This window comes from Watersipora subatra, chromosome 7 (genome assembly GCF_963576615.1).
Source record: "Watersipora subatra chromosome 7, tzWatSuba1.1, whole genome shotgun sequence".
In the NCBI taxonomy this organism is placed as follows: Eukaryota; Metazoa; Bryozoa; class Gymnolaemata; order Cheilostomatida; family Watersiporidae; genus Watersipora; species Watersipora subatra.
This window is the reverse complement of record NC_088714.1, coordinates 48,123,048-48,150,315: the sequence shown is the minus strand read 5'-3', so window position 1 is coordinate 48,150,315 and position 27,268 is coordinate 48,123,048. Positions and strand designations below refer to the sequence as shown.

Below are 27,268 nucleotides of genomic sequence, written 5' to 3'. Positions count from 1 at the left end.
ACATAAAAATAAAACCATTCTTTTAAATGGGTAGGTCTGACTGCATGCCACATTTCATTGCAGTTTAAAATGTAATTGAGATATTTCAATAGAAGTTGCATCGTTCAATCGCATAGTGTAAACTGCATTGTAATAAGCAAAGTACAGAGTATTATTGACAAATGATAGGAGTTAGTTGAATTAGTTCATTGAAAGCAAGTGTTTGTATGAGAAATACAAAATGATCAATAATAATTTTGTTGCAAAAATAATGTAGCAAAACATAAAAAGTAAATCTAGAAAATAATTTCACTTCGCATAGCATGATCCTCAAGCTAAGTGTGGATAAAGTCTACTAAGTGTTTGCTAAGATTTTGTCAATTCAACAATAAAATACTTAGGAAAGAATTACAGGGCAAAGATGTGGAGTATTTCAAAAGTTGATTAAGCTGAGAAAAACAAGAAACAAGAGGGAGACTTCACATAAATACAAACAAGTATCAGCTCGGTTATAATAGTGTACAGATAAGGTATTTGGAGGATTAAAATGTGACAGTAAAAATTATTCATTCACTTCATTCCAGTTTTACGTCAAGCTGACGGTCTGAAGTACAGTCGACCTTGGATAACTCGCCCTCGGATAGTTCGAACACATGGTTAACTCGAACGGATTTGTTTGGTCCGTTCCCACGCAATGATAAATTGCTTTAGATAACTCGATTCAGCATCGTTAACTCAAACAGTTTTTGCCCAACAGCTACCGGAATGGTTGTTATCACTTTAGAATATAACTTTATTCCAAGCCATAGAGATAAACATCAACTTTGAGTAGTTCTTTATAGGCGTCGTTATTACCATCATCGGCTAAATATTTTTGTTAACGATTTTTCTAAAGTCTTGCACAACTCAAATTTTACCAAACATCCGTTTTGCGATAGCCCTTCGAAAGCAAGGAAAAGCGTAGTAACCTTCGGATAAACTTAAAGTAAAATCGGCAAAATTGATCTTGGTTACAACGCTCAGAAGAAAAAGATGTCTTTTTTCTGGTGTTTTAACCGCGATCAGGTTTTGTCAATTTCAACCTGAGAACGACCTGGCAGTCACATCACTTAAAACAACAAATCTCAAGTGATAGAAAAATATCTATACTTTTTTAATAAAAGTTTTTTAAACTTTACACCAGAGGCCCTTTAACTTGCAACAAGCAATCTATGCTTCTGATTTATATATAGTTTGTATATATACATGTATCTACTAATAAATACATGCCCTTGTGACAGTGCTCTGATAACTTGAACACTCTGATAACACGAACACTTTCGCTCGGTCCCGTGAAGTTTGAGTTATCCAAATTTTACTGTACTTTGATACGGACAAATAGGAGTTTCTAACTGCTAATGTTTTAGCAATCACACACTTGTCATTTTTCAGTTTTATTTTATACTCATTTTTTCTATCCCTGTCAGCATGTTCATAATAAGATTAAATAAAAACTACTAGAAATTGCTGTAGCACCCAGCTTAAATCTCCCAAACATCAAGCATAGTTCATAAATATATTGCGACCATACCTTAAAAGTTGACTTGCACCAAAATTCACATTACAGTTGTTTAGTATCAAAAGGTTTGCCATGTCTTACTCTTCTGTGTTGTAGGTACAAAAGATGTGGAATTTTGATTACAAGCTCTTAAAAGCTAAAAAAAACAGTTAATCGCAGCCATCACGAAAATGCCGTAGATTAGAATTCCTTTCCAAAACGGCTCAAATGGGACGTAGCTGAACACGATGGCTTCGGTTTACATTTTCCTGCAACCTCATTCATCGAAATATTTTCACAACTATACTTCATGCATTCAATAAAATCATGTCTGTTGTCCTTACGTGTTTATTTCATCATCATTGTAATGCTGTCACTTTGAGCACTGATATCTCCAAACCTATACCGTAACATATTTTTGAACTTCAACCCCAAAGAGTGCATATCATCTTCTGATAAACATGAGGAGCCTGTTGGTCACCTTTGCTAGTCAAAAATTGCTGCAGAAATTATTTGTGTTATTTGGCAGGAAGTTTGGGTCACATGATCAGATTACGACTACCGTACTTTTCGAACTATTAGCCGCTACTTTTTTCTGATGATTTGAGCCATGCGGCTTATATAAGGGTGTGGCTATTCTGTGGCTTTTTCTTTCACCGCTAGGGCGCATTAACCAGAATCTCCGGTTAGTGCGCCTTTAGCAGTGAAAGAAAATACGAAACAATGCCTAACGGTACCGTTCCGTTAGGCGCTAGGTTAAAGAGTATCGGTTAATACGAAACAGTGCTGTTAGGCTTTGTTCTGTTTTAAACAACAAAGTTGCTGCCGCGTTAAATAGCACTGCCCTGAGTTCTGCGGCCTATACAAAGGTGCGGCCTATATATTGTTTTATTATCGTTTTTGGAAAATAGAGCCTATGCGGATTATATAGGGTTGCGGTTTATAGTTCGGAAAGACCAAGTCAAAACAAAACTGTAAAGTAGCGAGCATCTGTATTTGATACGGGCTTCTCGGGAGAACCCGAAGTGTTTGCCATAAACTAGTGCTACGAGACGTTTATATTGAGCCTTTTATTGACCTTTAATTTCACACAATCAAAAACATTAACCACAATGCTTGAGTAAGTCATCGAAATAAAGAGGTTCCGATCTACGGCGTTTTCGTGATGGCTGCGATTAACTGTTCGTTTTTGAGCTTTTAAGAGCTTGTAATCACATCTCCATATGTTTTGTACATACAACACAGCAGAGTAAGACATAGTGAACCTTTTGATACCAAATTACTGTAATATGAATTTTGTTGCAAGTAAACCTTTAAGGCACGGCCACACATGCCGATTTGTTTGTTAGTTTCGACAGAAATCACGAAATGAATGAAAAACAGAATTATTTGGCCGAAATTCACAGAATTGTCAGAGCTGTGCATGCGCACCGAAATCGGCGACAAAGCGCTTTAAATTAGCTAAACAAATTATTAGCAAACACGGTTCTAGCAGCTTTTGCGATCCATGTAGTCTGAGGCACATAACGCGACACGCAAAAAATACGACTTGATTGTGCTAAAGATGGCATCTCTTTCTACAACAGAACTTTTGCAGCTAAAAAAGAAGTTGTTATTATTAAAAAAGAAACGATTCATAGCCACGGTGTCCAAACGATAAAGAACCAACAATAGCGCAATCTAGACAGTTGCATCGTATGCACTATGTTGAATTGCACCGGTAATTTTATTGCGTGTCGTAATACATGTCTTGGACTATACCAATTGCGAAAGCTGCTAAAATCGCGCTCTCTAATAATTTTTTTAGCCAATTAAAAGCATTTCATCAACGATTTCGGTATGTATGCACAGCGCTGACAATTTGTGAATTTCAGCCGGATAATTCTTTGTTTTTCATTCATTTCGTGATTTCAGTCGAATCCAATGAAAATATCGGCGCATGTGGCCATACCTTTAAACTTTCCCAAATTTCACTGAGTGTCGACTATCGCCTGTAGCCTATAATGTAAAGAAGTTTGGCGATTGTAATTCACAGTAGCTGATAGCGTGATTTATTTATTTCCATTTACGATAGTCACTGCGAGACTAGTATTTGATTCAAGCATGTGAAAACGAAGAGGTTTCTTCATAAATAATTAAAAAGAAAAATGAGAACACTACATCACGGAGTGTTTGCTGGTACAAATGCGAATGTGTTTGAGATATTGTGAACATTGTTATCATCGACGATCACCGAAGTACTGTGGCATTAATGCCAACATACGGCGATATAGTGTGAACCAGTCTTAAGAGTTTAGAGTATGTAAATGCAATGATTGACCAGTCACAAACATCGCTTAAGAACAGAACTACAAAACTAGCTTGTCGAACTAGCTATGTAAAGCCTGCTCCTAAAAAAAACAGAAGTGTTTGCTCACCAATGGGAGGAAACTCGGTGTGCAACTCTTAGTGAGCTATTTGTTCGAATCCTAGAGCATTTGTAATCACAGAATGTACATAAAAATGTTGTGTCATTTGACCATCATGCATCGCAACCACAGAATTCGCATGAATCACCTGTGTTGTTTCAATATTTTTGACCTATGTCCTGAATTCTATGGTTCATTGAAAACTATTGTTACAATTTTGAGAGATATGAGTTTTATGGAATCCTAAGGGAACAATAATACTATTTTGAGCTGATTGGCGCCAAGCTAAATTAAAAACCAAGACTAGTTTTATTATAAAGGTGAATGCCTGTGCATACTCCTGCCAATTTTGAGAACTATTTGCCTGTTAGGTAACACGAGGAAGCAGCGAATGTTTGTCAATCCGCAGTTGGTCTGTGGCAACAATCTTTCAGGTCTAGCAAATGATAACTTTGTCTGGGAGTTAGTTCAGTTGGACCTATAGTCAGACACTCATGGAAGATGACATCATATACATCCTAGTGTGACTACTCCAGAGTGAGGCAGCAGATTACATTGTTTTGACCTAGGCACAGGATAGTCAATGGTTGCCGTTTACAATATTTATGTTTTACTAACATGCACTCCTTTGAATGGCTATAGAATTGTATTTATTCATCCCCTGTGGTCTCCATTCGTCCTTGCCCTATTCGGTTGCCGACCTTGCCCTAATCAAAATGGTCATAATTCCTGTTGCATAACTGCTGCCTCGGGAGCCTTGCTAGTGCATATATGCCAAGGTTACTGATTATTGATGCATACCAGGCCTTCACTTTTCTACTAACTCAAGCTGTTAAATGTTAAGAAGACTATGGAACGTTAACAATCTTTCAGTATTCAGATTACATGGAAACATTCAAATTTGTATTTTCAGTGTTCACATATACATGAAGAATATAGACTCAATAGGTGTTAGATGTCACTACACTACTCAAGCGAAGAATTTCTGGTGTTTGGTATCTAGCGCTCCGCAAACATCGGAATAAAAAATAGTAGGATAACCAAGAATGGAGACACTGCTCCTTTTATAGATATTAGACAGATATTAGATATCTATTAGATATCTAATATCTATCTATATTAGATAGATATGTAATATCTATCTAATATAGATAGATATTAGATAGACATTCATATTAGATATAGATATCTATATTAGATATAGGCATCTGTATAGATATTAGGCATAGGAACCTATGAGACAACCATTTCTATGATAAATATTAGGCGTAGGAACATATGAGAGAACCATTTCCATGATAGATATTAGGTGCAAGCATAGATATAGTAAACTAGGTTTACTATATCTATGGGTGCAAGTTAAAATTAGTAGGGTGTTACTTGATACTTGCTAATGATATGTTAGGAGGTAGAAAGGTCAGGAAGAGAGAGAAACGCCATTGTAACAAGTGTTAACAACCTCTTGAGATATCTAAACAAACATGAAAAATTGACAGATTTTCCGATGGGTTCTACCTTACATGTAGATTGTGTTGTTTTTAGTCTATTGTGGTTCACAGAGCCCTAACAAAAAATGCCTGGCATTTGAGATTCTTGCTAATCCTTGACACATGGATATATTTCTCCTGGTTGATACAAACATCCTTTTTTGTCTGTTTATCCTCTTGTTTATCATGAAAAGTTGTCATTTGGTGGTGAAGTCCATGATCCGGTTCATCTGCTTTGCTGTTGGCTCACCATCTGGCTTGTAAAGTAATTATTCCTATTACATAATCGCAAAACTCAATCACCCATGCCTCCCTTTGTCTGTTGTTTTTTTTGCCTACGTGACACTTTTATGACAGATGCAAGCTCACTAGTAAAATAATATCTTATAGTTATTACGTAACTTAACGTATCATCGACTCGGCCAAGTTGGTATGCTTGGCCCTCCTCTCATGTTTTCCAGTAGTCACTGTAGTCTACCATTTTGACTACCATTTTCCAAGCAGGTTTCAATTTACTAAGAAAGGCTGATAACCTCCGCACGAAATCAGGGCTTGACAAAACATAACTATCGTGTTAGTGTGTGGTGGCATAAGCCTTGAAACATGGAAAGTCATTGTTTCTTTTTAGGCCTGATCTGTAGAAAATAAAATGAAAAATATCAAATATAGCAAACAATGTATATAGATAAGTTAGGTTTATTTACAAAGCTCACATACTCTAACTGCGGCCATATTTCTTTCTTTTCTTTCAGACTTGTAATATTTTCATAAGTTAATTTTGTGAGCTTTGTTGCCTATAAATATTTTGAAATGTTAAAATCGCCGTTTGAAAATTGAAAATGCCATTTTAAAGCCTACAACTGGAGTAATTCAAAGATTATTTCATTGCTCTAACATGGTTACGATACCGAGTCATGTTTGCGAATGTGGTGTCGAAAGCATCTAGAACTTCCGTCAATTTGTGCCAAATGGTATACCGACACATCAGAAGGTTAAAAAACTTCTAATAGAATATGAAATTTTATTTCTCAGCTATCTTTTACTAGTTTAAAATTTTTATTCCAAATTACTCTACATATATATATATATATATATATATATATATATATATATATATATCTTTCTTTCTCATTTCTACAGTATTTCAAATTGTTGGCTATTATTGAGCTAAAACTGTCAAAAATGAAATATCCTTCATTATATCATAACATCATTCATATCATAACATTGAGTAAGGCTCGTTTAAGGCCGGTTCACACTGTGTCACCGTTTGTCAGCGTTTCCCTTTTGCATTCATTGTCGATATATGAACTGTGAATTGATGACATCGATGAAGCATCGCGGACACGTCGGGAAAGTTTGCAGCTATCAACCGATGCCGAGCATCGACGATCGTCTTTCAAATGTGAACCATTTCGGCGACAGTAACTCGCGGTCGTGGATAGCGCGATTTATTCATATCCGTTTATGATAGTCGCTGCAAGACTAGTTTTTTATTCTCGCACACGAAAACAAAGAAGTTTCTTTGCAAAAAGTTAAAAAGATAAATGTCACCGAGTATTTCCTGATACAAACGGGGATGGGTTTGTGATAGTGTGAACATGGTTATCATGGACGATCAAGGAAGTATTGTGGCATCAACATCGAGATACGGTGATATAGTGTGAACCAGCTTTTACTCTTGTTTACAGCTGCTTCTCCACCAGCCTTAACAGAATGCAACAAGTTTTGTTTATGGAGTTCCTTGCGTTTAATAAGTCAAGTGAGCAGCCTTGACAGAGTCAAATTGTAAATTAATTTTGTATCAGTTTCTTTGCCAAAAATATAAATAAGTTTTGTCAGTTTAAACTTCCCGTAGTCAAAGTTAGACTAGCTCCATATCTCTATCACTATTTCCGCCCATGTCTCTTTCTTTTCTGTGTCGCCAAGGTTGCACTTTAATAAGCCTCCTTAATGTGAAGGTGAAGTGACATTAGAAGCATTTTTTATCGATTGTTATTTTATATATTTGGATTTTTGCATCTAATTTAGACTTTTTTTAGTGCAATTAGACTAGTTTCAGGTGAGGCATATGTTTTAACACAATACATAATTCTCTATATATTTAGTAAGTTTTTTAAATAGGAAATTAATTAAGCAAAATACAGCGTTTAGTGGAACTTCGGTTCTCGGACGCTTCAGCTTTTGACCAACTCGGTTTTCAACAACAAAATTTGAGATTTGTTCGTCTCGGGCCTCGAACATAAATACGGTTTTTGACCAAACCGGAACATGCGCATTGGAATTAAACTTTCAGAACAGCTCCATAAACAGCATGAAAATATTCGTTAAGAAAGGGAGAAGCAAGTTACGCTTCATAAATCATTTTAAAAAAACAGGAACCATCTCCACTACCCAAGAGATTTGGTAGGGAGACAACTCTTCTAGTCGAGTTACCCTAAATTGTTTTAGATGATTATTCTCCTTTAAAGATGTGGTTGCGTCAAATTTGAGTTGATTTTAAAAGAAAGTATTTTTCTTTGTCTATCAGTTGATATGTTGTATGTTGTGTTAAGTGGTCTTATTGTCAAGATATTTGAAGATTAAAATCAGAAAAAAAGTCTTGCCAGAAAAATCAGACTTGCCCAAAATGATGTAACGCGTGATACAGTCTGTCTCTATCTCTCGTATTCACATTGACTATTGCGGTAAGTCTAGTCTTACGCGGCTCTATTGGCATATATTTTATCTTGTATTTGCTCATGCTGGCTAGAAGAAAGTTTTTTAATTCAGCTACAGATACATTATTATCAATGTCTCAAATGCCTCAAACAAGGGAAATTAAAAACTTGTCATATTAGTTTCCTCTGAATACTGTGTAAACATCTTAGGACCGACTACCAATTCTACCGGTCTACGGTTATTATTTCAAGCAAACTATGTAGAATAAGGTATTTGTATCGGCACAGTTAATTCCGTTGCTAACCACACCGAAAGCTAGTTTCTTACTAAGTAAAATAAGCAAGCTGCATTTTTGAAAAGAACTTGTGGCAAAACCCACTATATCCCTTAAAGTCATGTACATTGTATAGTCAATTGTCAACGTTATCGAGTCATTATTAGTATCAATTTGTAGAAAAAAATTCACTGGTCACATTTGATTAGTTGATTCAAGTACTAAACGAATGGTCGAGCTATGCAAAAGTACCTGTGATACAGCTCTGATTACACTTCATAAAGCCATCTATCAGACAAGATTTTAGCACAGGTGTCAATGGGGCTATGATGTATTCAATGTTCTGCAAATCATGTTTTGCATTATCTTCAACAATATTATTTTATTATATAATTTCTACGAGCAAAAAATTTTCATCTTCGCATAAAGCTTTTATTAAAAATATCCATCAAAGTCGTGGCCACTCACATAGTTTCAGCTCATACAATAGGACAAATTCATCTCCTGCAGTAAACTCAAACAAAACATCATGGTTTATGCAGCACACATTCAAGTCTCTCTTTCCCATTTATGGCAGTATCCACACTGACAAAGCTGCTTCACTGGTGGGGCAACATAAACATCCTGTAATCAATAAAATAAATGCAATAAATATGTCATTCATAGATATGTCATTCTAACGGGGATCTACTAAAAGCTTTCAAATTGGTAGTTAGATAGATTGCGAGTGTAATTTTAAAAATGAATAAATGTTTAACAAAGCATAAGTACGCCAAGCCAACGATTCGAAGCTTTGGTTCTGGAAGTTAAAGATGTGAATTGATCAATCGTTTTCTTCACTTTCTGCAAGTGAAAAGTGAACATCTAAAGTCTAATCATAAATCTAATTTACTAGCTAAAACTCCCAAAGACAATTTAAAGCAAATATAGCTAGGTGAAATGATAAAAAATTATAAAACGATGGTTGGTGATAGCAAAAAGTTATAATTCTATTAATTAGTAAATGTATTCATGAGTAATAAAATTATTACTTTTAGTATATTCATCAATCTAAGCCATTGTATTGCTAGATGCTATGGATTAAAAAGAAGCCGTCAAGAACTCACTGTGCATCCGTATCATGTAGGGCGCACATGAAATTACATTATAGCCTCAAACAGGGAAATATAAGGTGAATGTAAACACAACAGTATATATCTATAGAAAACTCAAAGTAAAAGATAAATTTACCTCCATTCTAGTTTCCTGTGTAGCATAACGCTGCTGATGCCTGTCAGCTTTAACTATAAGCAGTCTACCCCAAACTTTACCCACCTGATGCTCAGAAAACTCGGAGTCACCTTCGCAGTAACTGGAAGCAGTTTTACAATTCTGTTGTTCGTCAATAAAATGTGTCGATCAAGTAATTCATTAAAGTAACGATGTTAATTAATTTAGTAAATGTCGATGCGATATAATAAAGTAAAATCCCTAAACTTGAGATTACAGACAACGCGTTTTACGAGTGATAGCATTTATTATGACCTATATAAAAATTTCATGCTGATGGTTGGCTAATAAAGCGATCTTATATTTATCACTCGTGGACTCTTTTCAGATGTATCACTCGTTACATCACGAATGAAGCACTCGCTGGAATCTGAGCTTTTAAAAGATGGCCTCATTCAAACGCATATATCTCAGGACAGTGTTAGTCTACAAAGACAAAAATGATATCAAATTTTAGCTGATGTTTTAGCCTTTTATTGGTCTTAATTTCATTAAATCGACCTTTTTGACACAACCACATCTTTAAAGAAATGAAGTAAACTGTTGCTGTAAACGAAGTAAATGTGCCATTTCTGTTTATATATTATTTTTCACACGATTTTTGGTGTAACTGATCTGTTGCATTTTTTGCTGTTTCGTTATCAATCTGTGCAATATTTGGTATTGTATCTCAACTTTTAATGTGTTCGATGTTTTAAGAGCAAAACACACAATGTTTACTTTTTTCTCTTTTTTCTTTGTCATAGATAGAAAATCTATTATTAAAATTAAACACGATCAATATACACTCGTTTTTATTTATAGTATGCAATATACAGTACAGTTTATGGTGTAAACTGTTAAAAAATACCTTACTTAAGTTGTTTTCTCGACGTGGAACGGATTAAAATTGACATACATTAATTCTAATGTGGAAAGTTGTTTTGAATCTCGAATAACTCAGTTTTCGAACAACTTTCTGGAACAGATTATGTTCGAGAATGGAGGTACCACTGTATTTATATATTTGTTGCAATATACACAGGAAATCTCAAAAAAGATTATCTTCATATAGCAAGGTTTCACTGTAGTTTGTTTGCAGTTTATTAAACGCTTTTCTCGTTTATGCACTTCCTGGAACCGGTCTTTTTTATCAATTCATGGTTAGCACTTGCTGCAATGCTAGTTAAGTTGTCACTAATAGCCCTAGAATGGAATTTTCAGAACGTTATTTCGTTTGAATCAAGCCTGTTGGATATTTGTTTATAAATGTTTGGGTAGTTACTAGTAGCTAGCTGTCCATTGTGACCGATGACACCAGGAAGCTGATAGTTTGAAACCTAGCAAGGTTTGATTCCTAGCATATTAGGAAGTGAGCTTTGGTAGTTTATTGACTAAATGGACATGTTAGGATGTAATCATTTTGCTACCATCATACCAAGCCAATTAGTAGCACAATTTGAACCATGGACATGGCTGCAAGAAAGCTCCCATAACTTACCTGTAACTAGTCGTAAATCCCTAAATAAATACGCATTACAAAGCAGATAAATTTCTCTACATGTATATCTATTGCTTGAAATAACTTACCAAGATCTTATACCCTGTGCTGCAATTTGTTGGAGTTAAAGTTAGGGCGAGCATTTAGAGTAATTGTGTTTAAATCAGGTTTGTTGAACTTTTGCTTGGACTGGTCAATGTTGACATCATAATCATTTCCTCAACTCACATTTCTATTCTATATAAAGATTCTTCGTTTATTCAGGGCATAGTCGCTTGCCTTGCCATATGGGTTTTTTGTAACAGCTAAATTAAATGCTGAAAACACATTAACACAAGATGGAATTGCTTTTTAGCTAATTATACTCAAGCTCTACCACCACCACTGTTTGGCACTACCGAAACTAATATCATTTATAGCTACTACGGTAACATTAAGTCATTGCCGAAAACATTACTAGCTTGAGTTTAACCAGCATCATACTTGCCTAACTGGCAATTATTATAAATTAAGCATTACAAACTCCCTATTTTCGTATTGCCGATTTAAGAATTTAAAAGGCCACTGGTGATGAAAAACCCTTTTTAGTTGTAGTTTCATTAACCCCATGGTCTGTTTTGAAACCACTATAATCATGGAATTTTGCCGAAGGAATTGTAAGTAGCCCTTATACCAAGATTGTATATAAGTACCCGATTTTTCAAAATAACGTTTTTGTAAATCTTGCACAGAAGCAATTTCAAAATAAATCAAAAATCAGCACGTTAGATACATCTAGTGTAGTATAGATGAACATTTACTGCTACTGTAAGTTACCGTGGCAACTCAGGAGCTGCCATTTTAAAATGTCATTGATGCTCAAGATCCTAAAGAGTCTAAAATTACTCTCCAAAGGTCATATCCCAACCCTGGAACAAAAAGCTCTAGATATCAGTAGTAAAATATGCTGTCGAAGTCAAAGATCTGCACACTTACATTAATGAGCTGAGAGATGGATCGGTCGATCCAATAGATCAACAAAAATCCTAGGACATTGTAAATAAATGAATACTCCTTGAAATATACATAAATAGACTTTGCACATGCAATAAACTTCGGTATTGTAAAGTGAAGTTCTTGTTTGTGCTTCCTCGTGTCTGATTTATAAATACAATATATTTGCGTTATATTCAATTGCCAAGTTGCAGGAATAATTTGTTTTAAAGCAATACTCACTAATTTTAAAAAATCCTCAGCCATAGAAAAAAAAATTATCTACTTAAATCTAATCTAACCTTCTGGTAGTGGTTCTGTCAAACAAGTCACCCTCAAAATATTTTCTGAAGAAAGTAAATTCTTTACTTAGAGAATTTTGGCATAAATTGCTCAATTCATGGCTGATTTATTAATGCTCAGTATTTCAATAATTACCAAATGCTGTAGATTGCTAGTAAACATTTTTTTTCAAATAACAGTAATAAACTGCTGGTAAATATAAATGGATGACAATGGATCACTTGAAACAGCTATTGCAGTTCTCAAAGCTTTGGCGAATCAACCAGTTCCAAATATTGTGAAAATTTAACGCGCGTCAACACATTACCAATTTATCCAATCATAATAACGCCAATCTTGCTGCAGTATTGATAAACTGGTACGGGACCTAAACTTGATGTGAGCAAGGTTTTTCACAAATGCTTTGTGATAAATTTCTACTAAATTCAACTAATAACTTTTTTATTATTTTCCAATTGCAGATAAAATTGTTTGATTTCAGTCTGCCAAAAGTCATGATTCTCAGACTACCTTGCATCTCTGAAGTAAACTATATGTGTTGCATTGTGTTATCCATGGCGACATGGGCTGAAAATTTATCTAACAATCTTCCCAATTCTCGTTTCAGTTCACAACGCACAGTTTAGGCAGCAGTATCAGATCGACTCTCTCACTTTGAATGGACCACAGCACCACTCGAGGTACAACCTTTTATTGATCATGGTATAAGTTGTCTTTTGAAGACTAAACCGTTTGGCTATAGCTTTTAAATAAAAGGTGTTCAAATGGTGTTGGTTACTCACAAATGAGTATGGGCAAAGGGATTCTAATATGCAAAGGGAAAATTTTTAAAATCAGTTGTTCATGCATTTTTTATTAAATCTGAAAATGTAATGTACTTTTTCTAAATCTGTATTTGCAGCAATATTTTATCATGATGTGTACCATTGCAATTTTCTGTTCTATTTAGACTTACCATAATGTATTGTTAAATTTTGAAAAATAATGTTATTTTTGTCAAGGTCTAATATTAGTGCGAGCATGTGTTTCAATGGAAGAGATCCAGAAATTCTGGTCGTTCTGGTGTTTCTGAAAGGAATTAAACCATGTAAGCAACCACAAAGAGTAAATTTTCAGGCAGCATTTCCAGTCAAATTTCCTAACTGCTGTGTGAGTTTATCATTCAATTAAACTGCAATGCAGCATCTGTTTTTTGACGTTGTTAGCCGATAGAATTCATTATTCAACAGCCGTTGGAGATAATAGTTTGTGCATAACAATTTTTTTATAATGACTAATTTTGAATAATGACTAATAAAACGAGCATAAAAGGTACTCATATTACACTAAATATTTACATAAATAGTAAATATAGAGTTGCTGGAGAACAAATTAACAAATTAGCAAATCGCGTTAGCTTAATTTAGATGGATTGAAGGTAGCTATCAACAGGCAAAAGATACAAGACTCATTTGCTGTTTGCTATTCGGTTTGCGTCATAGACCATTAGAAACAAAATATACTCATGAAATCTCAAAGTATACAACACATAATAAAAGTTACTTTTTTGGTAGCGTCAAAGTATAGATGGTATCTATCATCAAAATCATAGAAATACATTGAATTCATGTGAAAAATCCACTTTTAGAGTTTGCGTTCGTGTGTACAGTGGGACCTCGTGTTACAATGACTCTATTATACGATTTTTTCACCTTACGATGTAGGAGACTATGTTTCTTTCGCCCTCACCATACCATTTCAACAAAAAAAATTTGCCATTTTCGCTGTCGTTGTGTTAAATACGTCTGAATAACGAATATGCCGATGTGCTATTCGCCGAAATCTTTCCCACATGGCTTGAAAGAGATTCGATGCGCGATCTCTATCAGTTCAGAGTTATTAGTAATAGTGAAAACGAAACCAGAAACAGATAAGGTGATAAAATTTTAGCCGATGAAAAAGTTGAAGTTTGGTAAAATGGTTAAAATACATACTAAAACTTACCTTAAAGGTTGACTTGCAACAAAATTCACATTAAAGATTCACCATGTCTTACTCTGTTGTGTTGTAAGTGCCAAATATGTGGAAATGTGATTACAAGCTCTTAAAAGCTCAAAAACGAAAAGTTGCCGTAGATTGGAATCTCTTTATTCCGATGACGTAACCACGAAATTTGGTTATCGTCTTGTCACGTATGTTCTCACGTGAATTGAAAGGCCAATACAAAGCTCAATATAAAACTTATCGTAGTATTAGTTTATGACAAACACTTCGGGTTGTACCGAAGACCCCGTATCAAATATAGATGCTCTCTACTTTACAGTTTTGTTACGGCATTATTCAATCGTCAAGTCGTAATCTGATCATGTGACCCAATACTTCGCAAATAATTTTTGCAGCACTTTTCGATTATCACAGGTGACGAACAGGCTCGTCATGATTATCAGACAATGATATGTACTCCTTCGAGCTAAAGTTAAAAAGTTTATCGATTTTTTACGGTAAGCTATAAGATATCAGTGCTAAAAGTGACAGCATTACAATGATGATAAAATAGACGCGTAAGAACAATAGACATAGTTTTATTGAATGCGTGAAGTATATTTGTGAAAATATTTCGACGAATAAGGTTGCAAGAAAGTGTAAACAGAAACCATCTCTCACAACTACATCACATTTGAGTCATTTTGGAAAGGGAATCCAAACTACGGCGGTCTCGTGTGGCTGCGATTTTCTGTTCGTTTTTTAGCTTTTAAGAGCTTATAATCACATTTCCACATATTTGGCACCTACAACGCAACAGAGTAAGACATGGTGAATCTTTTGATACTAAATAACTGTAATGGGAATTTTGTTGCAAGTCAACCTTCACCGACTTTTCTAAAGGTTTGCAAAAAATCAAATTTTACCAAACATCTGCTCGGGGATAGCCTTCTGTAAGCAAGGAGAAGCAAGATAACCTTCAGATAAACTTAAAGAAAAATCGGCAAAACTGGTTTTTGTTAAAACGCTCAAAAGAAAAATATATCTTTTTTTCTGAGCGTTTCAACCGTTTTGCCTTTAGTTTTTGCCTATTTTAATCTGAAAACGTCCTGGCAGTCACATCACCTAAAACAAACAAACAAATTTCAAGTAATAGAAAAATATTTATACTTTCTGATAAAAATTGTTAAAACATTTCATGAGAGGCCCCTTAACTTGCAACAAGCAATCATTGCTTTTGATTGGTATATAATTTGTATATATACATGTATCTACTGATAAATACATGCACTTGTGACAGTGTTCTTATAACTTTAACACTCTGATAACTCGAACACTTTCTCTCGGTCCGTGAAGGTCGAGTTAGCCGCGTTTCACTGTATATATATATATATATATATATATATATATATATATACAGTTGCATCATTCTTTGGAATTTCAATTTTCTCCGATTCTGATTGCCATTAGCTATCAGGGTTGGTTGCTATCAGGGTTGGGTTGGCTTATGGATTGCGTGGTTTAAATATGCTGAGAAATGCTTTTCATTCGTGCATAAGCTCCAATATTTTACTAACGCGGAATTATGACTATCAACCACTAATGGCCTAAAGCTATGAAAAGGACTCACCTTGGCTCAGTGTTGTGGTCAGTTGAAACTCGGTCAAGCGGGCCAGTCATTATCCTGCTCAAGTACCCCTGCAGCTCAATATTTGGCATCTTGCCAACTGTTGTTAGATTTCAAAGAAATGCTTGTAACAAACATAATCTCAACAAACATGAGGTTTGGGATGGTTATCTCCAGTAGGTATTCAGTAAGTAGAAACTTCTCCGACGCTGCAATTTACCAAAATGCAATATACATAGAGCGAGAAACTTGCGTTATCTAATATGATCATTGTCATTGATATCCGAGGTTAACGGCTTACCCCTTTCTGTAAATCTGGTACTCTTGATGGTCAATGGGTTGGTTATAAGAGTTTCCACACAACTACCCATACACTAACTTTTTAAACTGCCTTGCATGTAAAACTAGTAATGTGAATTATATTTTAATCCTATTATGGTATGGATTTTATACATATCACTTGGCACTTTGCTGCTCATTGCAGATGATCATTGACAATTGGCTTAGAAAGAATTATTCCACTATCTTAGATTTTACTTGACTCCACTCAAAAGTCAAATTAGTATTAAAAATCTAAACTTTTACCGTGTTAAATATGTCTCAGAACAAATACACGCGGTAAAAAAGTTAGAGCAATGGACAGAGACTAAAGTAATTTGCCCTATGCAATCAACAAACACTGAGCAAAGTCCATTACATTATCCTAGCAATTACCATACAGTAGTAGCTCCTATAACATATACCTCCTATAACGTAAATTCCAGATTGCTTCTACCCGTAAAAAATTCCATATCAAGTAGTGTCAAGTCGGAGAATTCTCCAATTCGATTAGATTGTGAAAGAAAAACCGATGTGACGTTATGGCGTTATATCTATTATATGTACAAATGTACAACTTTGGCGACATTCTAATTCATCATGATATATCGTCAGATCTGCCGATAAAACAGAAAATATGATAGCTGCTCAATCGTTCATAAATACAAAGACGATCGATTGACGCAGGCGTTACAGCGTCAGTCTACCAATCTGAATGTGATGAGTTGGAGTATCGTCGAAAGCACCCTTTTATCCTAGCCTTGACCCCTGAGTACAGATAGGCGATGGACATGTAGTACCGCTTTTTATAGTAAAAATATTTTGTTCTGTTTCATTGTAGACATAAAATATTTGCTATTAGTTTTACTTTGCAGAATAGACTTCGCTTGCTAGAAAAAATTAAACCGTTGTGAGATGTGTGTTCCCCATCAACTTATTGTAAAATTACCGCAAACATGGTGTATGAAACCAGTAAGATTGATCAAAAAAAGGAGAAAAGTTGTCGATGCAAACCAATAATACTGCAGTTATGGTACAGCCAACAAATTATAACAGTTAAGTCAACTAGTCAAGTTTCTTCTTTTTTGCATGGCCAAAGGAGTGAGTTTGGAAAGATCTTGGAACGGATTAGGCAATTCAAATGTATTTTACTATTCTTATTACGTAAAATCCCTATAACATAAATGTTCCTTGAACAGATTATTTACTTTGTAGAAGCGCTTACTGTACTATGTATATTTACCAATCCTACTTAGCTATACATATGATAAGTCTTGCACGAGGCCACATTGCCACTTTGCTGACTACCCTCGTATTTTGGTGAACTTTCATTCTAGTAAGATTATCTGCAAGCTGTGTCATACTCTTATCAATGTTAGTCTCCTTTATCTTATTGTCATCTGAGGGGTAGAAACTAAATGCTGGTCGTCTAAAACAGTGTAACATGAAAGAGGCTAGTTAAAGCCTAAGTCCGACCTGTGTATGCAGTTTTTCTCACGTTAAAGTTCTTCAACTTTTATCTTGCAGCTCTGATGACTTCTCTTCTCTTTGTGGCAGAGTAAGTATACTCTTCATATATTATGCATTTTTAGTATGCATATACATATTCAGCTTATACTTTTCTTCTTTTCTCTTTGTGGAACAGGAAGTATGCCTTCACAGATGCTGACTTGTAATGCCTATATATGCGTTTATATAATTCTAGGTTAAAAGTAGAATTAGTTTGATATGGAAATCTTGTTGATTAAAGATTTACAATAATTTGTTGACACCTTTGTTATATAGATCTCTGGACAAAAGTATTCCCATGACAGTAATCCTGAGCTTGCCAATAAGGGTTGGTATCAGTTTTTCTCTAGAACTTTTTCTACCATTCTTTCTAGTTAGATGATGCATCTCATGTTTCAAATCTAGTTACAGCCTTATCCCATCAATAAAAAGACCAAATGCTTCTCTGCTAAACCATTCTGAATCTGTTGGAGATCTTTTATATTTTTAAGAAATGATCAACTGCCTGTACGGTATACTGATTTACCTCCCGTGTCTCCCAATTTCATTATTGTACACGTTTCTAAAAGTACTTACACTAATTTCGATCACTAACAGATGTGTCAAGCAGCAGTGCTGACTCGCAATCCGATAGTCAAGACCGTCAAGCCACTCCCAATCTGCCTAACCTTACTGGTAAGTTATGAATTTTAATTAAAAATAATTGATGAATATTAGAATGTGTAGATGTAATTATAGATGAACATGAATGCAATTCGGTTTGTGTGAATCCTCTATTATAAAGCGTATGAAAGGTATTATACAGTAATCTCAACCAAAACCAATGTAATGAAACTATCTTTGCTATTGTTATAAATTTTGTGAATTTTTGGAAAAGATAGCATTATGATGAGATTGTTGCAATAAATCAAACTAGTAAGGTTATTGTTCCACATTCCCATAGCCAAAAAGAATCCCTATACTGCTTGGCGATTGTAAGCGATGTTTGAGGGCTTGACAATTTTCTCTCTTTTTTCAACTCTAGAGATTTTTTGTCCTCTCTTTTTAATTGCTTCACATTTATCAGCTAACTATTATTCAACATTCAGTTCTGGTTTTCCATTAGGATGCTGCTAATAACTGCTAATAAGATAACAATGGGAAGACTATATATATATAAATATATATAATAAGCTTTCACGCCTTTATAGATAATATATGCTGTTAATTTGTGTAATGCATGAAGTGAATCGCAGTTACTATACCATCGCTATTATTTAGACTAGAGAATCTCACGAGCCTTGTTATATAAATACTATACCTGTGAAAATACCATTTTATCAAGACTTGTGATATATAGCCATACCTCGACATATGAGCTTAATGCGTTCTGGGACTAAGCTCGTATGTCAGTTTACTCGCATCTCAAGGCACTATCTCTTACATGAAACAACCAAGTGAGAAATAATCCATCACCATATGAAGAAAAACTACCTATTTTTATTTGCTATAATTTAGTACCTACATTCGCAAAGTAACAAATACCTATTTAGTTATTATGATCTGCAATAAAATGTAACATCACTATGTACACCATTGAATGTGGTTTTTGCCTTCGAGGCAGACATTGTTAATAACGGCGCTCTGAGAGAGACTTGAGAGCAACACGTTCAGTACACTAAACATATGTGACCCTACAAAATATTGACTGGATTCAACTTCAATGAATTTGGCTCACTAGATACACACTTGAAGCTTAAGTGTTAATATTTTACTTAACTTGCTCTAATTTTGTCGTCTTTTTTTAGTATCGGTTTCCGGTTGTGCGCTTTCGCCTCGTGTTCACTATAACTTAGCCAACCTTTTAAAAACTTTTTTTAATCTGATTTGAGGAAAAAACCAAACGATGCTGTTCTCGAAAGCAGCTTCTCGCATGCATACTTGACCATATAGTGTAATGGCCATCAAAAACCGAGTCGTATGCTAGTATCTCAAAGATAACTCTTATCTTAAAAAAGAAACTTGCAGAGAAAGTTAGCTCATATTTCGAGTTTCTCGTATGTTTGGGCACTCGTATGTGTTTGTTTGACAATAAACAGAAGCTCCAATATTTTTGATAACGTGAATTGAATATAGGCTATAATAGGAAAATTTGTCAATCAGTGACCCTCATGCAGGCCTAGAAACGAGTGGTACTTCATTTTCACAAACGTAAGTGTTTTTGATAGAAATTATCGGAAGGTAAGCGATTCTGTTGCATTCTACTTCAAAACAGTCCATTATTTACATAAACAGGTATTTTTCTTGATTTTTGTTCAGTAAGAACTTTCATCGTTATGTTATGGCTGGATTGCAGTTTCGAAGAAAAAGAATGATGGTCCATCTACCAGCGCTTCAAAGACTCTCTGCACATCAGCTGACAGCTCAACTGACAGCGAATCTGAAAACAGAAGAGGTCATACAACGAGCCAATCACAGGACCAGATTTCTCCAACTGAATCGGTTTGTTCACATGATTTTACTTTCTTAAAATTTCAGTAGCAGATTGCTTTCATCCTAACCCTCATCAGTCTATCTATTTTCATCCTAACCCTCATCAGTCTATCTATTTTTATCCTAACCCTCATCAGTCTATCTATTTTCATCCTAACCCTCATCAGTCTATCTATTTTCATCCTAACCCTCATCAGTCTATCTATTTTCATCCCAACCCTCATCAGTCTATCTATTTTCTTGCCAGTACAATAGACGCTTTAACGTATACGACCTGCGACGCGAATATCAGATAACGTAAAGAATTTATTTGAAGCTTTTGCTTCGTGCCACTTGAAAAATTCCATATAACGTAGAGCTTTAGTTGTTGAATGTTCTCAAATTCGAATTGAATAACGATAATATCATAGCTAGTCTTAAAAAATATTGCTTTCTCGTTTGCTGCACTTGGGAAAGAAAGCATTGTCTAGGGTTATGTCTATTATGTATACTAATAACCTGGCAGTCTTGTTCACTGTGAGAGATCGTCAGGTGTGGCAATAAAGCACAGAAGTAGCTGGACTATTTAGCAATACTTGAAGGCGATCGATTGGTGCAGGTGTTAGTGTCGATACACCAAGCTGAATGTCATGAGTTGTAGTCTCGTCGAAAAGTACATTTCACCCTAACCTTGTCTTTGGCTTTCATCACCTGGACCTGATCTAGGCAGTATTACATGGTGTTTTTTAATCAACTCAACATCGACTGATGGATAGCTAGCTTAACCACAGCTTCATAAACAAAGCTTTATTTTTCAATTCAGAGTATGAAGGTGCCTCTTTGGATGCACTTGCATTTTTGTCATTAGTTACCTCTGCAATAGCCATACATTTAAAAATCCTTCTTGTTTGTTGAAAGTTGTTGCAAGTCATTTCCTAACTTAGTCTGACGTGCTTGGCCAACTGCAAATTGCAAATAAATATAAATGTCTTGTACAATTATTGAATTCCTCTCCTCTTTGTGATGATTTTATGTTTCCAACTAGTTTTTGTAAAAGAAGAAAGACATAGACATACAGTGTACTAGCCTGAGATAACAGTAAGAGGCTAATAATTGTATTAGCGTACATCGTTACTATGACTATTTTGCTTTCAGCATTAGTATACTGTGTGATACTTTATGGGAAGCTTGTTTATACATTTCATGAAGAGTTGGAAGTTTTATTTTAAAATCTCAATAATTAATATAATCTGGCACCTTATAAGTTAAACAGTGCTGTTGAATAGGAGAATTGTGCATACCGTATAACGTCTATTCAATCTCCACCTCTATTTGGATGCCACCTCTATTTGAGCGCCACTATCGGAGAAAGGTTGAAAAATAAAGCGCCACCCTTTATTTGAACACCACCTCTATTTGAGCGCGACGTTGGCATTCTTTGATCTTTGCGAACCCATCGGTGATCAAGAATAAGTTGTCTTCAAAATTGTACTAATAATGACTCGGTTACGTAAATAACAATCAATTCTTCTGTTGTGGCTGTTCTAATCAAAGTCAATTTTTTAACTCCAACGCTTTATGGTTTTTCGTTGAAGCTTTAAAAGCAGCGCCATAGAAATAATTGGTAACTGTATCAGGCTAATAGTAGTTCCTTGTTTAACACGGTCTTGATATTTTAGCATATATGAAAAACTGTTAAATATTTATGATAGAATCTGCACTACTATTTTGAGGCTATAACTTCTACTTAGCCGGCAGGTGCAAAAGATTACACATAGCTCCTCTTTATTTGCGCGAAAATTGTATTTTAAACAGCAACATGTAAAAGTTTTGCTTTGCTACAAATGGTTTGGTCATTAATATTGACCAGTTCGTCAGTGCCGAAGAAGAGTTGAGGTAAGCAGACACTGTGGAAGGTATTGAACAGCCAGAAGAAGACGAAATGGGTTCAAACGAATGCAACAATCAGAATGCAACTGGTCGAGCAAACGATGCAAATATTTTTGTTTCAAAAGTGTTAATTTCTGTTTCTGTATGTACATGTATTATTAACATGGTTCGTTTTTGTCACTTGTTCGTGCATTTACATTTGTAGCATTTTATAGATTATTATATATATGTATCGTAAATTTGCAGATTTATAGCATATTATTTAATAGCATCATTTCGGTTATCTTAACTCCGCTTATTATGGTTCGATGCTCATTACTCCTCATCTATTGCACATAAAAAGTCAGTTTTGGTCAGATGTTCTGGGAGGGATTTCGGCGAATTTTATAGTCGCATCTTCGAAACTCCGACGTATGCAGCACACCGAAAGCTAAATTGAATTTTAAGAAGCATTTTTGTTGATGTCGTAAAGTGAGGAGAATGCCATAACGCAAGGCCGAAAAAACATAATGTTCCACCTTATAAGGCAGAAAAAGAAGATAAGGCGGGGATGCTGTAACCCAAGGATGTATAAGAAGAATGAGAAATGCGTATTATGAGTTGAAGTTGAACTTACACAAAATTTCACTAGATTCTATCAGAAATTATCAGTATTTTTTTATCATTTGCAATTGTTTTTGATGTTTGAGATGATCTGACTGCCAGGATTTTTCAAGATTAAAATATATGAACCGTGATTGCGATTAAAACGCTAAGAAGAAAAATATGTGCTAAAATGACGTCATTAATTACGCAGCTGCTTGTCTCTCGTTATTGATATAGGTTATTGCGTTCAAGTTGCAGTATTACATGTCACTATTCTGTCAGTCTCTTTGCTGAAGTGTGACTATAGATATCGTTGTGTCCGAGCGTTTTATCCGCGATCAACTTTTTTTCTATTTTAATCTTGAATATCCTGGCAGTCAGATCCTCAAACATCAAGAACGATCGCAAATGACAGAAAAATGTTGATGCTTTTTAATAAAATCTAAAATTTTGCATAAGTTCATCTTTATTCTTGTAATCGTCGTACGTCTCATTTAGCAAATGAGTACTTATGAAAATGGGCTCAGTACTTCAAAATGATTCTCTTGGTTTATTTGAATTAGCTTGTAATATTGCCAGTTATAAATTAAGCCACATACATATTTTCTAACTATTGCATATTTTTCTTTCTATAAATTCACAGCAATAGAGCATTATCATGGACCATTATACTTTTAGTCGTTTGCAAATTTGAATGTGTAATGACATGTGCAGCGCGCACACACACAGCTTGTAAGTTTCTGCCCCTTAAATACAAGCTTAAAGGTTGACTTGCAACAAAATTCACATTACAGTTATTTGGTATCAAAAGATTCACTATGTCTTACTCTGACGTGTTGTAGGTGCAAAATATGTGGAAATGTGATTACAAGCTCTTAAAAGCTCAAAAACGAACAATTAATCGCCGTCATCACGAGACCGTCGTAGATTAGAATCTCTTTCCAGAACGGCTCAAATGGGACGTAGTTGTACGAGATGGCTTTTGTTTACACTTTCACGCAGCTTCATTCGTCGAAATACTTTCACAAATATACTTCACGCATTCAATAAAACCGTATCTATTGTTCTTACGCGTCTATTTCATCGTCATTGTAATGCTGTCACTTTTAACACTGATATCTTATAGCCTACAGTGAAAATTCGTTTATTTCTTAACCTTAGCTTGAAAGAGTACATATCATTCTCTGATAATCATGACGAGTCTGTTGGTCACCTGTGATAATCAAAAAAATGCTGCAGAAATTATTTGCAAAGTATGGGTCACATGATGAGATTACGACTAGACGATTACACCAAGCCGAAACAAAACTGTAAAGTAGTGAGCATCTATATTTGATACGGGGTCTTCGGTAAAACCTGAAGTGTTTGTCATAAACTAGTGATACGAGCAGTTTTATATTGAGCCTTTTATTGGTCTTTCAATTTACGTGAGAACATCACATGACAAAACAATAACCAAATGTAATAACTACCTCACAGAAATAAACTGATTACAATCTACGGCGGTTTCGTGATGGAGGCAATTAACTGTTCGTTTTTGAATTTTTAAGAGCTTGTAATCACATTTCCACATATTTTGAACCTACAACACAACAGAGTAAGACATGGTGAATCTTTTGATACCAAATAACTGTAATGTGAATTATGTTGTAAGTCAACCTTTAACTGTTATTGATTACATGGAAAGAGGGCCTGTTACACATATTGTACATGCTTTTTTATTTAGTAGGCGCTCCTACAATGTAAATAATCTGTTCCAGAAACTTTTATGCTATAGAAATGTAAATTGCCCAATCAGTTTCAAAATCTTTCCAAACTCACATTTTTGGCCATGCAAAAGAAAAACTTGACTCCACTTTTAATTTGTGGGATGTACGGTAACTGCAGTATTATTGGTTTGCATCGACAACCTTTCTCCTTTTTTTGATCAATCACTGGTTATATAGACCATGTTTGCTGTAATTTTACAATAAGTTGATAGAAACGCACATCTCAAAACGATTTGTTTATTTTTTCTAGTCAGCAAAGTCTATTCTGCAAAGTAAAACTAATAACAAATATTTTATACGTCTGCAATAAAGCAAAACAAAAACATTTTTACTGTAAAAAGAGCGGTACTACTTGTTCATTGTCTATCTGTATCCAGAGGTCAAGGTTAAGATAAAAGAAAACTTTTGACAATACTCCAACTCGTCACATTCAGATTGGCAGAATCAACACTGTAACACCTGCACCAATTGATCGCCTACAAGTATTTATGAACAATTGCGCAGCTACCCTATTCTTTAGTTTGTCCACACGTTTGACAATCTATCACGACAAGCTAGAATGTCTCGAAAGTTGGAAATATAATAGATATAACGCTATACGCACATCGTTTTTTCTTTCATAAGTGTGGCAAGATAGATGAACATTCAACTTGAATTGGAGAAATCACCAGAATTGACACAACGTTTTATGGAATTTTTTATGTAGTACTGAGCAAAAACTTCACATAAATTCTTCACGTTATCTGAAATTTATGTTATAGGTGGAATACGTTATAGGGGAATCTACTGTAATATTCTAGTGCTTTTACTATTGCAAGATGGTCGCTTGTAATCGCAAACTATGAAAAGCCTGAAAGGTTACAAGTACTCTTGAATACTTCAAATTTTCTCCAAACAATACCCATTGAATGTTAGTAACTGAATAGTAATCGTAATGAATTAATTGAATGTTTACTTTCAAGCAAGTTCTAACAAGCAAAACAACGCACACAATGAGTGTTTTGCTCCAGTGAAGCTTGTCTCTCTTCATTCAAACAGCACAACCAAAATATAGCTTCACAAGATTAATGTGTATTATTTAGGCAGCTTATCATCAAAGATACCAACTAGTCTACACAACAGTCCCTCCACAGCATTGTTTAGTGCAAGCCAGCTTTTCGCTAAGCTTTTTTGGAGTTCATAAGTTAATATAAATATCTTCATATTTAATATAATAATTATCTAATATATCTTTTATCTTGGCAGAAACTGGCTTTCTAGCGCAGAAACAAACTCTAAAAGTGAGATGTTTATAGCACAACAGACAAGTTGAGTAGACCAATCATAGGGTGCGATTTATAATTCGTGTAAAATACAGTCAAACATGGATAACTCGTCCACGGATAGCTCGAACACATGGTTAATTCGAACATTTCCTTTGGTCCGTTCCCATGTAATGATAAATTGCTATAGATAACTCGAACTCAACACTGTTAATTCGAACTGTTTTTTTGCCCAACAGCTACCGAAACGGTTGTTTTCGCTTTAGAAAATCACTTTATTCAAAGCCATAGAGGTAAACTTCATCTTTTCGTAATTCATAAGCGTCGTTATTACCACCATCGGCAAAATATTTTTGTCAACGACTTTTCTAAAAGTTTGGTGAAATTTGATTTATACTGCGATACGATGAATAGCACGGGCTAGCCGGGTCACGCGCGCAAGAATTTTCGCCACGCACATACAAAACAAAAATCGCATGTTGTTTTGTATGTGCGTGGCGAAAATCCTTGAGTGCGTGACTCGGCTAGCCCGTGATGAATAGTTTTCCGACGTTGATTCCGTGTTGAATCAACGTCGGAATGTTGAATGTTTAAAACGTCTTAAAAAATGTTGTAATTAAACGTATACGTTGTCTGAGCTACAAAAAACTATTCATCGTTTGACCTCAACACAGAATACGTGTGTACATTCAATAAGTATCTATTAAAAAAGCGTGAGTGATATAAAATGTACCGTAAAACCTCGTAAAACTTCTAATTGAACTGCCTCGGAGTGTTGCTCTTAACGAATCCCAGGTAAAGTAAGGTAATCTGCATAAACTTCAAGAAAAAACGGCAAAATTGATCGTGGGTAAAACCCCAAAAGAAAAAAATGTCTTTTCTTTTGAGCATTTCAACAACGATCAAGTTTTGCCAATGTCAATCTGAAAAACGTCCTGGCAATAACATCACCTCAAACAACAAACCAATCTCAAGTGATAGAAAAATCTCTATACTTTTTCATGAAAACGTTTTAAACTTTACATTAGAAGCATTTAATTTGAAACAAGCCATTTGTGCTTTTGATTTATATTATAGTTTGTATATGTACATGTATCTACTAATAAATAAGTAAATATATGGACTTGTGACAGTGCTCTGATAACTTGAATGCTCTGATAATTCGAACACTTTTGCTCGGTCCCTTGAAGTTCGAGTTATCCATGTTTGACTGTATTTATATTTGTAATTACACAGACAAAATTGCGCAAATCGATACCATTTGGCTTCTTGCTTTATGGAACAATCAATCATCGTAAATGGCCTAAACATTTTACTGCAAGGATACAATTTTCTCGTCACAAAAATGGTTTTTGAATAACTGGTACCATTTTGTTTGCTCTTTTCTCTGCCACGTTTTAATTAAGGAGTAACTTCAATTTGAAACCACTTTTATAATGGAGGTCAAAATTCAATATGAACTACCATTGCTTTACAATAAAAAACAGTGATAACTTCAATTTTGAACAGTTTTGTATAACTAGAA

General features: G+C 34.8%; 1 protein-coding gene across 2 annotated transcripts in view; it reads left to right on the top strand.

Annotated features, from left to right (window-relative positions):
- The window catches only part of LOC137399569 (zinc finger protein 296-like), a 63,591-nt gene that overhangs the window by 18,144 nt on the left and 18,179 nt on the right, over positions 1-27,268 (top strand). For both annotated transcript variants that reach the window (XM_068085747.1, XM_068085746.1), the window contains exons 4-8: positions 12,978-13,050; positions 17,805-17,835; positions 18,063-18,114; positions 18,384-18,461; positions 20,122-20,267. In XM_068085747.1, coding sequence (XP_067941848.1) covers positions 12,978-13,050; positions 17,805-17,835; positions 18,063-18,114; positions 18,384-18,461; positions 20,122-20,267 — 380 coding nt within the window. The remainder of the gene's footprint in view (positions 1-12,977; positions 13,051-17,804; positions 17,836-18,062; positions 18,115-18,383; positions 18,462-20,121; positions 20,268-27,268) is intronic.